The sequence below is a fragment of the Delphinapterus leucas genome, chromosome 1 (assembly GCF_059928025.1).
Source record: "Delphinapterus leucas isolate spDelLeu-1000000601 "Yukka" chromosome 1, BTC_Dleu_Yukka2, whole genome shotgun sequence".
NCBI classification, from domain to species: domain Eukaryota; kingdom Metazoa; phylum Chordata; class Mammalia; order Artiodactyla; family Monodontidae; genus Delphinapterus; species Delphinapterus leucas.
The window spans coordinates 55,270,577-55,285,945 of record NC_143129.1 but is presented as its reverse complement, the minus strand read 5'-3'; the positions used below and the strand labels follow the sequence as shown (position 1 = coordinate 55,285,945).

The window sequence follows — 15,369 nt, the reverse complement described above, 5'->3', positions numbered from 1 at the left end:
TTGGGGAACTGAAAAGGGATCATCTTTCATTCATTCAACAAACACACAGAAATCGAGAAGATGAGAGTTGTGATTAAGAGCCATAGTTGCAGACAGATTACCTGAGTTCAAATCCTAATTCTGCTACTTCCTGACTGTTGTGTCTTGGGCAAGCTTAGTCTCTCATTGTCCTCAACTATGAAATGGATACTATAATAACACCTTCCTCATAGAGAGTGTCATCAGGATTAAATGAATCGGTGTCTGAGAAGTGCTTAGAACAGTGCTGGCACGTGTTGTATTCTTACCGTGTGCTAGGCACTGAGGACACAGAGATATACAGGCTTGGCCCTTGACTTCAAGGAATTCTCAGACTGGTGGGAGAGCCAAGCCAGTTACACAATGTTGCCACAGAAACAACCCAGCCTGGAGACAGCAGGGCAGCCTGGGGGGGTGGGGTGGGGGGGGGGCGAGCCACAGCAGGGGGCATTGCCGGAATGGAAGGAATGGGACTGTGGCCACAGGAACTAAGGCTGGAAAAGGGCAGGGCCAGTTTATTGGGGGGCCCTTGATTGTGCTGTTAAGAACTGTGGACACTGTACTATAGATCATGGCAGCTGAGGGAATTGACAGGATAATACTGGCATTTGACACAGGTGCAGCAATGGCTGAAAGGTCAGCTAGGAGGTCATCATCCAGAGGAGGGATGAGGGTGTCCTGAAAGAAGCTCACTGGAGGACGGAAAGGAGGGATACATTTGAGAAATACTTTAGAGGCAAAATCTGGGGACATGGTGAATTATTATCCCAATCTTTTAAAAGCCCTGAGATACATGTTCTTTCCTGGAACACTCCAGAAGACACTTGCTCTTGTTGGCATCCATTGACTTGGCCATGGCTGTGTACATTTCCCAGCACCAGCTGCAGGAAATATCCACATACTGGTCATGTTTTCTTTCTTTGCCTTAGTTGTTACCATCACCTCCACCCTTATCTACACACTGGATTAAAATAAACCAATTTTAGTCAATCTATATATCCAACACAAGGAAGTGACTAAAAATTTATGGGACATTCATCTGATGGTCACTAAAAATGTTTAAAAGTGTGTAATGACATGTATTGAAAGTAGCAAGGCAATATTGTATATATGATATGATTTCAATTCTGTTCATTTTTATATATAGAAACAGTTTTATGCATAGAAATTTTTTATACGTAGGAAAAAGAAAATGTACTTAAAGTTTGGCAATTTTCTACAATGGACTATTTACTTGGATAATCAGAAATATAAAAAGTAAAAAAGAAAAGAAAAATTGAAGAAAGATAAGTGAGAAAGCCAAGTGACTACATATGCAAAAGTACATCAAAGGTTAGCAATTTTAAATCCTTTTTAGAATAACTCAAGTTAGAAGTGTATGAATGAATGGATATTAGTGAGTACTAAAAGTTAAAATACACTATTGGAATTCAGTGAACTTCTTGACATAACAGTGAATTTGAACCATCGTAGAAGGGCAGGTATGACTTTACCCTCCTCTATGAATTTGTTAGTGCACAGGGGAGGAAAAATCACAATTTCTCTTGGTAAACTAGTGAATAACGATAATAGTAATAGCAATTGCTAGCATTTACTTACTATGTAAGTTTGTGCTAAGCAATATACACTGTGCTAAGTAATATACACTATGCTAAGTAATACACACTATGCTAAGTAATATACATGCATACTCTTCAAAAGTGGCTCCAAAATTTCTACATGGGGCAGGTTTTAGAATGTAACTTGTTTGGACAACAGGGCTAGGAGGCTTGAACTGAGGTTGCATGGCAGACCCACTGTATTTTCTTAAATTTGGGGTTTATTTGGGACCATGATTATATGTGCATCATAGTGGTGCTCTAAAGTCCCAAGTGAAAAGTCACCTCTTGGTTCCACCACTGCTGATTTCATTGAATCCTCACAAGAGCTCTGCTTATTATCCCCAATTTCCACAAAAGAAATCTGAGGCTTAGAGAGGTTAATAATTTGCCCAAGGTCTCATAGGTATGAAGTGAGAGCCCCATTTGAAAATAAGTTTGTCTGACTCCTAAACCCATGTTCTTTGTTACAGTACTCTCCTGCCGATTTGTATAAGAGCTAGCCTTGCCCCAAAATTGGTGAATGGATTTTTTTTTTTTTGCGGTACGTGGGCCTCTCACTGTTGTGGCCTCTCCCATCGTGGAGCACAGGCTCCGGAAAGCCCTAGTGAATGGATTTTACCTAAGCGCAGAAAGTGGCTCAAATCAGATTTCACAGACATGCATGTGCACACACGCACACACACACACACACAAACACACACACCTATTGAATTTTTTAAAACAGCCCAGAGGAAACTACTTATTGAACATGATAAAAAAAAATTACAGTATATTGAAAACAATATATTTAATAAATAAGACCCTTTTGCTAACTTAATAATTTGTCTTTTGGTTTTTGAGGATGACTTGTCCCATTTGCAAATGGGTCAGATTCTTCAGAAGGGCCTTAAGATATATATAATAAAGCAGGTATTAAAAAGCCAAAGACATAATTAGAGGGATCTGTAGTAAACAAGATAAACACAAGCCACTCTGAAAAATACAACTGTCTATCAAGGATAGACAGCTGCTCAGAGGTAGAGCTAGTTCCCAAGGAGAGTGCACAGGATGCTCCCCACTTCAATGCTTCCCAGCTTAGTCGAGCAGTCTCCACTTGTCCTTTAAGATCTTGACTGTTATCAAATCTATTTATTTAAAAACTTAAGGACTATTAAAGCTATACCATAAAAAATGCATGTTGGGGCTTCCCTGGTGGCGCAGTGGTTGAGAGTCCGCCTGCCGATGCAGGGGACACGGGTTCGTGCCCCGGTCTGGGAGGATCCCACAAGCCACAGAGCGGCTGCGCCCGTGAGCCATGGCCGCTGAGCCTGCGCTCCGCAACGGGAGAGGCCACAACAGTGAGAGGCCCGCATACCGCAAAAAAAAAAAAATGCACGTTGGTATTGGGAAATTGTTAAGTGAAAAATAAATTACCAAATGATGTTAGGATGTGAAACCCTGTTTTGGTAAAATGAACCCCCCAAAGTGTGTTTGTATACATACATATATAGTCATAGCAAAAGCACTGAAAAGACATATACTAAAATGTTAACAGTGGTTTTCTCTGAGGAGTGATTTTTATCTTAGTACTCTGATTTTTTGGTGTATTTTGAAGTTTTCTGGATTTTGTTTGTTTGTTTTTTATTTATTATTATTTATTTATTTATTTTTGGCCACTCAGCCCAGCTTGTGAGATCATACTTCCCCAACCAGGGATTGAACCGGGGCCCTCAGGAGTGAAAGGGCTGAGTCCTAACCACTGGACTGCCAGGGAATTCCCTTCTGGATGGTTTTTGCTTATTTGCACTTAAGATAATGTGACTTTAAAAAGTGTGGTCATCATGCCCACTTTTTAATGTAAATGCTGCAGACTGCAGTACAGTATGCGGTTTTGGAACAAGATATGAACAGAAATTCAAAGGAACAAATAAATACACTGCCATGGAACTCCAGTGCTAGTGAGAGATCTCTGGGACTATTGGGGTCTCTGGGAGTGGCACATGGGTGCCCTACATTTGTTAAGAGTTAAGGGAAGAACAAAGAAGTGAAGGAGGAAAGAAAGGAAGAAAGAAATACAAAGATCTGAGAAGAGAAGGTGCTAGGAGATGCTGAGAAGGTGTCAAATATTAATTTCATTATTGTCTTCTTTTTTTCTTTTGGGAAATGGAAGATGTATAGTTTCCTGTTGCTGCTATAACAAAATTACTACAAACTAAGTGCCCTAAAACAACATAAATTTATTCTCTTATAATTCTGGGGGTCAGAAGTCCAAAAGTGGGTCTCATGGGCTAAAATTAATGTGATGGCAGGATAGCACAGGGAGATCAGCTCGGTGCTTTGTGACCACCTAGAGAGGTGGGATAGGCAGGGTGGGAGGGAGACGTAAGAGGGAGGGGATATGGGGATATATGTATACGTATAGCTGATTCAATCTGTTATAAAGCAGAAACTAACACACCACTGTAAGGCAATTATACTCCAATAAAGATGTTAAAATAAATAAATAAAGTGATGGCAGGGTTGCATTTCTTCTGGAGGCTCTAGTGGAGAATCTGTTCCTTCTGTTTCCAGTTCTAGACACTGTTTGCCTCCCTCTTATAAGATCCTTGTGATTGGACCCACCAGATAAGCCTGGATAATCTCTGCATCTAACGATTTTTAATTTAATCTTATCTGCTAAGTCCCTTTTGCCACGTAAGGTAAGATATTCACACGTTCTGGAGATTAGGATGTGGATATCTTTGGGGTGAGGATGGGGGCGTTATTCAGCCTGCTGCAGAAGGAAACCAGTATGTTCTCCTACCTATCTGGTACATTGTAAACAGAGCCTCATCTAATTCTTCAACAAGCCTTGTGAAATATATGCCAGGATTTGTTTTTAAAGTTGAGGAAACTGAGCCTCAGCACAATTTGGGATTCTGCGCAAGGTCCAGTAGCTGGGATGCGAGCCCCTGTCCCTGAGCCAGAGCTCAAGCCAGCCTGCCTGGTGGCCTTGCCTCCACTCATCTCTCCCACTTACCCCTACTTCCTCTTTCTTGTCTGGGCCTGTCCTCCAACTCCCTGAACAAGCTTAAGCTTCTGTTTCCCAACTCCTCCGTGCTCTCGTGATGACAATGCAGCCGTGGCTTGGTGCTGAGGTTTGCTAATCAAGCAAGCCAAGCCAGCTGCCCCTCAGAATCTTCTTTTAGGCTTTTTTCTACCTCTCCTTTATTCAACGAGCATTGTTTTTGAGCTATTGGGCTGAGTGCTAGAGCAGCAGGGAAGATAGGCCTAAGCTAAAAATGTCAGGACAGTCTACATGATACATATTATATCAGACATAAGGACTGAAGCATTATAGGAAGTCAGAGCAAGTCCTGGGAACTTTGTGTGAATCTTTCTCATGGGCCTTGGGAGAAATCTAAGCTCCAGGGAATAAGCAAAGACTTCTTTTTCTTTTGAGCCTCCTGGGGGACCAGATATGATTAATCTTTGTGTTCCTTGTGTCTTTCCCATAATTGTGTTCCATAAATATTCGAAAGTTGGGAACAGGGTCAAGACAAACAGCAAAAAGCAAGCAGTGTCTGAGACCAACAAAGGGTTAAAGGCCACTGCAGAAGGCAGGCAGTGCTTTTGTTTTCCCTCTCTCTCTCTATCCTACCTAGCAACTGATGACACTATTTCCCCTGTTTTTACTGGGAGAGAACACTGAGTGTCACTCAGTTGCTGAATCATTCAAGAGCCGGTAGAGTATAGGTTCTTGAAAGATCAGCAGGGACCTGTCAGTGTTTTGGTTAAAAGAATCGGAAAGAGAAGGATTTTAGAGGGGCTGATGGTGCTCCTGTTACCTCTCATCATTGCATTAGCAGTGATGCACAGTGATGCTCGTGAGTACCCCAAGTTCTCTTTGCTCTGAACTCTTCAGCCGAGGCAGCCTCAGGGAAAGAGCTTGTCTTCCTAAAACTTCTGGTGAAATGATTAAGAAGCCAGGGGCAGAAAATTGTGTTTATTAAACCCAGGACTTGTCAGAGGGTTGGACTAGCTGTACAGTTTTCCAGTTCACATGTGTAGGATTTTGATGTCACCTGCCTTCTGAGGGGTTGGAAGCCATTCTGGAAAGACCCTCTGGGTAACTTCCTCACTTCCTACTTCCCTTCTGAGCATTGCTCCCTTTCTTTTCTGTTCATGTCTTTTCTTTTACTTTTGTTTTTCCTCTCTACTAGCTTGGTAAGTCTCATGAGGATGTGGTCAGAGTTTCAGGGCCATTAAACAGTTGAGCAGATCCATTGTTCAGGTTTACTTGTTTTTCCTCTTCACCACAATCCCAACCTGTAACACAAGATCCCAGGAAGATAAAACCATGGTTCTGGACTTGTTTACTAGGTGTAAGAGATATCAACTGAGTAGAAGGAGTTTTTCATTTTTTAGGGAGCCTATGTTACTAGGGAAGCAGTTGCTTTCTGTTGCCTGCAATACACCAAAAGACCTGTGGGCTGGAAGCACCAGGCTTCTCTGCCCTAAGCAAATGCTTTCCCAGCTAGGGGCCAGCACTCGCAGATGGCTGCCGGGCAATGTCTCCATCTCAGTCTGGGCCACCACCACAGGCAGTGATTCATGAACATGACAGGAAGGAGCTCTTTCAAATCGTCTGTGTGTTAATTATACAAATGTTGGTTGATGTCCTACTGTGTGACAGCACTTTTGGGGACATGACCATGAACAAGACAGACAAAGGTCCTGCTTCTATAGAAACTTAATCCAGAAAAAGTCCTACCGTTCAAGTCAGAAATGGGAAAGATTGAGGGTGAGGGTAAGAGACAGAGGATAAAAAGAGGAAAGGAGTGATATTTCTAGAATGTAAAAAGCCTATATATTACCTGTATTTAATCCTCAAAGAACTCTCCAACAATATGACCACAGTATCCCCTAAACATAATCTCTCATGTAATGGTCTAACTGACCCTTGTGGCAGGCTAAGAAAACATCCCCATTTCCAGATGAGGAGACCCAGGCCTAGAGAAGTGGACTCAGCTCACATAACGAGCAGAGTCTGAAGTACATGCAGGTCTTTTAGCCTACAGTCCGGGGCTTTTCCACAATATCACAGCACCTCTGGATGTGGACACTTGGCACTTCGATAATAGGTGGAATGAGAAATAGAACCAGTCATATATAAAGGGCAGGGAAGGTCGCTTTGTGCTGGCTATTCTCCTTTTGACTCCTTCCACTCCATCCTTCTCTGGCCTGTCTTGTGCCCTGGGAGGCTGACTGCTACAGAAGGCATCACCCAGTCTCTCTTGCAGGCTGATTTCTGTTCGGGTTCACCCAATGGGAGATGCTGAAAGGAGAGCAGTCACAGAGGAAAGAGAGGTTGGGGTATTTCCTTCTTCCTCTTTCCCCACTTTGTTTAATGTTTCTGGCGGTAGCTGTGTCCCTCGGCAATATAGTTTTCTCTGAACAGCCCTTTCTTCATGGTTCTAGCTCCCATTAGGCCTCAGGAGCACTATTTGCTCCTCCAATCTCTACAGCCCTAAGGGTGTAATGGCTTCCTATAGTTGTTAGCTTATGGGCACCCTATCATCCCTCATCTGTTCCTGTAACTTTGCTCATACCTCTGCGTGAAGTCCCTTCATTAAAGTTTCTTCATGTGACTCATCTGGGATGAAGGTTGTTACCTGCCAGGATCCTGACTGAGTGTTCTGAGCATTGAGGGATGCTGACAGGGAAGGGAAACAGGGTTATGAAAAAGGTCTTGGTCTACTTGATATTTGGGCCTAATGCTAGCCCTGAGTAGGAGCTTCTAGACATGGAAACACAGGGAGGAGATACCAGAGTGTATGGGGGTCACAGCTCAATGACAAGATCAGTCCAACATCACTTCCAGTGTGTTGATTTCATTGACTCCATGGCCTGCAGTAGACTGTGCTTTCCTTTGTACTTCCATAGCTCCTGCTCACAGCTTTATAACTTTCTATTTACCAAAATCTTTCCTTCAAGCCTCTCCTTAAAGGCAGGGAGAGAGATCTTCTCATTTTTCTCTTCTTTATTTTCCTCATACTTCCTAGTGACCAATAGGCACTTAATAAATGCCTCCTGGAATTTATGTTCCAAGGTGACGTCCCTAAGAAATTGAAGTGATCTGACCGTGTGCCATAGAGAACTTGGTCAGCAATAATGACTAAATTCACAACTGTGGTTTATTCTAGTTGCAGAATTTGTATGAAAAAGAAAGATGTTTCATGCTTTACAGCTCCTCCTGTTCTTCATTTCAGCCTGTGGGAGACGGTGAGCTGGTGACATGGGTGGGTGTCATCAGGGCGGGGGCATGCATGGGATCTCTCTTGCAGAGGTATATGTGGTTTGTGTGTTTCATCCTGAAAAAGCCAAGGTCAGTCTCTTGATATTACTCATAACTCTATGGATATTTCAATCTGCTATATCAATCTGCTTCATGAATGATGAAGTCCTTCACAGACAAGGAGAAATGATGGATAAGTCCCCTGAACTGTCAACTGGGCTAGCGTTAAAAGACAGATTTGCAAATTATCTGCTTAGAAATGACCTTGAGTTCCAAGAGTTAACATGAGAAAATATGGGCATTTGCTATAGACATTATTAGACTTCAATCTGTTTCCATGGAGCTGTTGCCAAGGCACATGCAGTAGAAATTTCTCCAAGATACTGTTTTACTCCCTTAAGGCCTTCTTGGTTGACATTGAATCTATCTAAATCTGAGAAACTCAACTAATTTGTAGATTTTCTTCTGACTAGTTGCAATATTTGTCTATTCTCACTAAAACGCATTGACCTCAGTCATCCTGTTACCCCAGAAGGATTGCCAAGGACTCGAAGGAAGGAGCCTAGGTTAAAGATCAAACAAGTGGCTCTTTAAACACTTGCTTTATGAAACCCAAATTGAGACAGATGACCGAGGATATTCTTTCTGACAGCCAAATTTATATTTATTATGGAAAACCCTTCAAGAGTATAAGTACCAAATCACATTTTGTTACAACTTCAATGAATCATTTAAAAAGAATAAAATTCATAAAAATGTAATTCTTCTGGGAAATAGGAGAACATATGGTCGTCATTGTGTACAGAGAGTACTGGGAAAAAAAAAACCCCACCAGGGCACATTCATTCATTCTCCAGAGCTCTACATGGCCCACAAACAAAGTGATCTCCTTGCTATTCCTCAAATACATGGAACAGGCAACTTCCTTGAGGACTCCGGCTTGTTGTTCCGTCTGAAAGCTTCTTCTCCTATGACTCACTTCCTCACTTCATTCACATCTCTGCTCAGATGCCACCTGCTCAGAAGGCCTTTCCTGGTCCCTCTACCTAAAAGGTTAGCCCTCTTCACACTCTACCTCCTTTCCTTGCTTTTTTCCCTTTTTCTTTTTTAAATTTTTCTCTTTTTGAACTTTTTTTTTCCCTTTTTCTTTATTATTATTTGTGTGTGTGTGTGTGTGTTTATTTCCTTTCCCTGCTTTATTTCTCTTCACAACTCTTATCAGTAGCTGATCCTGTATTATATCTTCACCTACTGCAGGTCTTCCTTCTAGAAAGGAGCTCAGAGGGCTGGGATTTGATGTGTTCATTGCCGTATCCCTAGCAGCTAGGACTGTGCCTACTGGAAGTTCAGAAAAGGATAAAACTTAAAAGAGACATTGGTAACCTCCAAAGGGTAGCCTCAAAAGAGTAGATTAAGAGTCAAACTGTCACATTCAGCACTTCCGGGCCCTCGATGACTTCCTGTAGTGAGAGGAGTTGTTAGGAGAGGGACTGGCAGTACTTGATGCGTATAGAACTACCTATATCACTGCATAGTTTGAGAAGTGTCCAAAGGCCCTCTTTTTTTTTTTGAGAAAGAATTACTTTGTTATTTATTTGTTTTTTTTTAACATCTTTATTGGGGTACAATTGCTTTACAATGGTGTGTTAGTTTCTGCTCTATAACAAAGTGAATCAGTTATATATATACATATGTTCCCATATGTCCTCCCTCTTGCGTCTCCCTCCCTCCCACTCTCCCTATCCCACCCCTCCAGGCTGTCACAAAGCACCGAGCTAATATCCCTGTGCCATGCGGCTGCTTCCCACTAGCTATCTACCTTACTACGTTTGTTAGTGTGTGTATGTCCATGACTCTCTCTCGCCCTGTCAAAGCTCACCCTTCCCCCTCCCCATATCCTCAAGTCCGTTCTCCAGTAGGTCTGCGTCTCTATTCCCGTCCCACCCCTAGGTTCTTCATGACATCCTTTTTTTTCCTTAAATTCCATATATATGTGTTAGCATACGGTATTTGTCTTTTTCTTTCTGACTTACTTCACTCTGTATGACAGACTCTAGGTCTATCCATCTCATTACAAATAACTCAATTTCATTTCTTTTTAAGGCTGAGTAATATTCCATTGTATATATGTGCCACATCTTCTTTATCCATTCATCCGATGATGGGCACTTAGGTTGTTTCCATCTCCGGGCTATTGTAAATAGAGCTGCAATGAACATTTTGGTACATGACTCTTTTTGAATTTTGGTTTTCTCAGGGTATATGCCCAGTAGTGGGATTGCTGGGTCATATGGTAATTCTATTTGTAGTTTTTTAAGGAACCTCCATACTGTTCTCCATAGTGGCTGAACCAATTCACATTCCCACCAGCAATGCAAGAGTGTTCCCTTTTCTCCACACCCTCTCCAGCATTTATTGTTTCTAGATTTTTTGATGATGGCCATTCTGACTGGTGTGAGATGATATCTCATTGTAGTTTTGATTTGCATTTCTCTAATGATTAATGATGTTGAGCATTCTTTCATGTGTTTGTTGGCAATCTGTATATCTTCTTTGGAGAAATGTCTATTTAGGTCTTCTGCCCATTTTTGGATTGGGTTGTTTGTTTTTTTGTTATTGAGCTGAATGAGCTGCTTGTAAATTTTGGAGATTAATCCTTTGTCAGTTGCTTCATTTGCAAATATTTTCTCCCATTCTGAGGGTTGTCTTCATCTTGTATATGGTTTCCTTTGTTGTGCAAAAGATTTCAAGTTTCATTAGGTCCCATTTGTTTATTTTTGTTTTTATTTCCATTTCTCTAGGAGGTGGGTCAGAAAGGATCTTGCTGTGATTTATGTCATAGAGTGTTCTGCCTATGTTTTCCTCTAAGAGTTTGATAGTTTCTGGCCTTACATTTAGGTCTTTAATCCATTTTGAGCTTATTTTTGTGTATGGTGTTAGGGAGTGATCTAATCTCATATTTTTACATGTACCTGTCCAGTTTTCCCAGCACCATTTATTGAAGAGGCTGTCCTTTCTCCACTGTACATTCCTGCCACCTTTATCAAAGATAAGGTGTCCATATGTGCGTGGGTTTATCTCTGGGCTTTCTATCCTGTTCCATTGATCTATCTTTCTGTTTTTGTGCCAGTACCATACTGTCTTGATTACTGTAGCTTTGTAGTATAGTCTGAAGTCAGGGAGCCTGATTCCTCCAGCTCCTTTTTTCGTTCTCAAGATTGCTTTGGCTATTCGGGGTCTTTTGTGTTTCCATACAAATTGCGAAATTTTTTGTTCTAGTTCTGTGAAAAATGCCAGTGGTAGTTTGATAGGGATTGCATTGAATCTGTAGATTGCTTTGGGTAGTAGAGTCATTTTCACAATGTTGATTCTTCCCATCCAAGAACATGGTATATCTCTCCATCTATTTGTATCATCTTTAATTTCTTTCATCAGTGTCTTATAATTTTCTGCATACAGGTCTTTTGTCTCCTTAGGTGGGTTTATTCCTAGATATTTTATTCTTTTTGTTGCAATGGTAAATGGGAGTGTTTTCTTGATTTCACTTTCAGATTTTTCATCATTAGTATATAGGAATGCCAGAGATTTCTGTGCATTAATTTTGTATCCTGCTACTTTACCAAATTCATTGATTAGCTCTAGTAGTTTTCTGGTAGCATCTTTAGGATTCTCTATGTATAGTATCATGTCATCTGCAAACAGTGACAGCTTTACTTCTTCTTTTCCGATTTGGATTCCTTTTATTTCCTTTTCTTCTCTGATTGCTGTGGCTAAAACTTCCAAAACTATGTTGAATAAGAGTGGTGAGAGTGGGCAACCTTGTCTTGTTCCTGATCTTAGTGGAAATGCTTTCAGTTTTTCACCATTGAGGATGATGTTTGCTGTGGGCTTGTCATATATGGCCTTTATTATGTTGAGGAAAGTTCCCTCTATGCCTACTTTCTGCAGGGTTTTTATCATAAATGGGTGTTGAATTTTGTCGAAAGCTTTCTCTGCATCTATTGAGATGATCATATGGTTTTTCTCCTTCAATTTGTTAATATGGTTTATCACATTGATAGATTTGCGTATATTGAAGAATCCTTGCATTCCTGGAATAAACCCCACTTGATCATGGTGTATGATCCTTTTAATGTGCTGTTGGATTCTGTTTGCTAGTGTTTTGTTGAGGATTTTTGCATCTATGTTCATCAGTGATATTGGCCTGTAGTTTTCTTTCTTTGTGACATCCTTGTCTGGTTTTGGTATCAAGGTGATGGTGGCCTCGTAGAAGGAATTTGGGAGTGTTCCTCCCTCTGCTATATTTTGGAAGAGTTTGAGAAGGACAGGTGTTAGCTCTTCTCTAAACGTTTGATAGAATTCACCTGTGAAGCCATCTGGTCCTGGGCTTTTGTTTGTTGGAAGATTTTTAATCACAGTTTCAATTTCAGTGCTTGTGACTGGTCTGTTCATATTTTCTATTTCTTCCTGATTCAGTCTTGGCAGGTTGTGCATTTCTAAGAATTTGTCCATTTCTTCCAGATTGTCCATTTTATTGGCATAGAGTTGCTTGTAGTAATCTCTCATGATTTTTTTTATTTCTGCAGTGTCAGTTGTTACTTCTCCTTTTTCATTTCTAATTCTATTGATTTGAGTCTTCTCCCTTTTTTTCTTGATGAGTCTGGCTAGTGGTTTATCTATTTTGTTTATCTTCTCAAAGAACCAGCTTTTAGTTTTATTGATCTTTGCTATTGTTTCCTTCATTTCTTTTTCATTTATTTCTGACCTGATTTTTATGATTTCTTTCCTTCTGCTAGCTTTGGGGTTTTTTTGTTCTTCTTTCTCTAATTGCTTGAGGTGCAAGGTTAGGTTGTTTATTCGAGATGTTTCCTGCTTCTTAAGGTGGGCTTGTATTGCTATAAACTTCCCCCTTAGAACTGCTTTTGCTGCATCCCATAGGTTTTGGGTCGTTGTGTCTCCACTATCATTTGTTTCTAGGTATTTTTTAATTTCCTCTTTGATTTCTTCAGTGATCACTTCATTATTAAGTAGTGTATTGTTTAGCCTCCATGTGTTTGTATTTTTTACAGGTCTTTTCCTGTAATTGATATCTAGTCTCATGGCGTTGTGGTCAGAAAAGATACTTGATACAATTTCAATTTTCTTAAATTTACCAAGGCTTGATTTGTGACCCAAGATATGATCTATCTTGGAGAATGTTCAATGAGCACTTGAGAAAAATGTGTATTCTGTTGATTTTGGATGGAGTGTCCTATAAATATCAATTAAGTCCATCTTGTTTAATGTATCATTTAAAGCTTGTGTTTCCTTATTTATTTTCATTTTGGATGATCTGTCATCCAAAATTGGATCTGTCATCCAATTTTCATTTTGGATGATCTGTCCATGGGTGAAAGTGGGGTGTTAAAGTCCCCTACTATGAATGTGTTACTGTCGATCTCCCCTTTTTTATTTTTTTTTCGATCTCCCCTTTTACGGCTGTTAGTATTTGCCTTATGTATTGAAGTGCTCCTATGTTGGGTGCATAAATATTTACGTTATATCTTCTTCTTGGATCAATCCCTTGATCATTATGTAGTGTCCTTCTTTGTCTCTTTTAATAGTCCTTATTTTAAAGTCTATTTTGTCTGATATGAGAATTGCTACTCCAGCTTTCTTTTGGTTTCCATTTGCATGGAATATCTTTTTCCATCCCCTTACTTTCAGTCTGTATGTGTCTCTAGGTCTGAAGTGGGTCTCTTGTAGACAGCATATATAAGGGTCTTGTTTTTGTATCCATTCAGCCAATCTGTGTCTTTTGGTGGGAGCATTTAGTCCATTTACATTTAAGGTAATTATCGATATGTATGTTCCTATTCCCATTTTCTAAATTGTTTTGGGTTCATTATTATAGGTCTTTTCCTTCTCTTGTGTTTCTTGTCTAGAGAAGTTCCTTTAGCATTTGTTGTAAAGCTGGTTTGGTGGTGCTGAACTCTCTCAGCTTTTGCTTGTCTGTAAAGGTTTTAATTTCTCCATCAAATCTGAATGAGATCCTTGCTGGGTAGAGTAGTCTTGGTTGCAGGTTTTTCTCCTTCAAAGGCCCTCTTAACTAAAAATATCACCCTCCACTTCTCCCCCTCATTCCCATGATGCCTGAAATTCCAGAGAGTAGTTCCCAGAAATCATAATCATTTTGACTGTATTAAGGCATCGGGCTACTTGGGAGGGTCAACAGATAATTGGGACTTTGTTGAACTGGATATCCAATTGGGACCCACAGCCAATTGTAGGAAGGTCTGGAGCCGGGGTCCCCAGGGACTGGGAAATCCAGGACAGTGAGTCATCCTTGACACAAGGGGGCGGGAGAGAGCAATGGTGATCTGGGCGAGAACCCTGAAACAGAGCCTGGGATGGGGAAGTGCCTCTGCTTGGGATCAGCTGGGCAGTCTAAGGCAAAGGGGCTTCTAGCCTGAGAGGTCAGAGTGTAATTCCTGGGTCCTCCACTTATGGATTCTAAGGATGATCTTGGGCAATTTTCTTCAACTCTCTGCACCCATTGTCTACCTGTAAAATGGGAATTTTAAGACCTTTAAGACTCAAAAGGTTGCAGTGAGGAATAAATGTAACTCATGCCTATCAGAGGCTTAGCATGGTAACTAACACATGGCGGCATGTGCTCAAGAAGTAAGTGCGGTTCTGAGGGTTATGATTCAGATTTTGCTGCCCTCCATGGCTCGCAGAAGGCTTAACTTCACAGCAGGTTTTCTGCCTCCTCCTTGTGGATCCCTCTGTGTGAGAGCAGGATCTCTCTCCTAGCTGCTGGAACACCCCATTGGTACCTCTTTTGGGAACTTACTGCTTGCTGCCCTGTGTTTGCCCCCATGGAGGAATACCTGAAAACACTTTATCAGTTATTTTATAATCTAGTGTTTCACAGCCTTTTGTCAAAACGGTCCAACTAGTTAATCTACAGGTTAAAGGGAACATAATATAGGATGTAAAGTCACCACTGCATTTGGTCTAATTGCTGTTCGGTTGTGTTGTTCAGGATTTTCAGCAATGTCTATCACAGGCTATTGGGACAGAGCAGCAAACGCTCTTTGAGAAGCAACTTGACTGGCCTGGACAGAAGACCAGATTCAAAATTGTAGATTTCAGTTCAATGAGTGGATTGATGTTCATGGAAAGGGAGAGAGAAACCTAATATCATAATTATTGCAGCAAGAAGAATCAGAAGGTTAGATTGAATCATATGAAACTGCCATGTTGGTAGATCAAAAATGGTCAAGTACAGGTCTTTTCAAATGATTCAACCTTCACAGTTCTTGTAGAAATCTAATCATCCAGGCAACATATCCATAGGCTATAACTTATGACAAGATCTAATGCGACATGAGAGAAAGGGTACCATGGACTTTCCCCTATTTTTTCTGTGACTCAACATCTGTCAACCAACTTCCCATCACAGCTGAGGTAGCATTTTGGAAGCCCAACTGAGGAGCAAGTGTGACTCAT

The 15,369-nt window shown here is 40.8% G+C and overlaps 1 protein-coding gene across 1 annotated transcript in view; it reads left to right on the top strand.

The window, feature by feature from the left end:
- Positions 1 to 15,369, top strand: part of LOC111165710 (major histocompatibility complex class I-related protein 1) — a 29,533-nt gene that overhangs the window by 1,668 nt on the left and 12,496 nt on the right. The window contains 2 exon segments of the mRNA XM_022556598.2: positions 5,306 to 5,486; positions 7,850 to 7,862. Coding sequence (XP_022412306.2) covers positions 5,306 to 5,486; positions 7,850 to 7,862 — 194 coding nt within the window.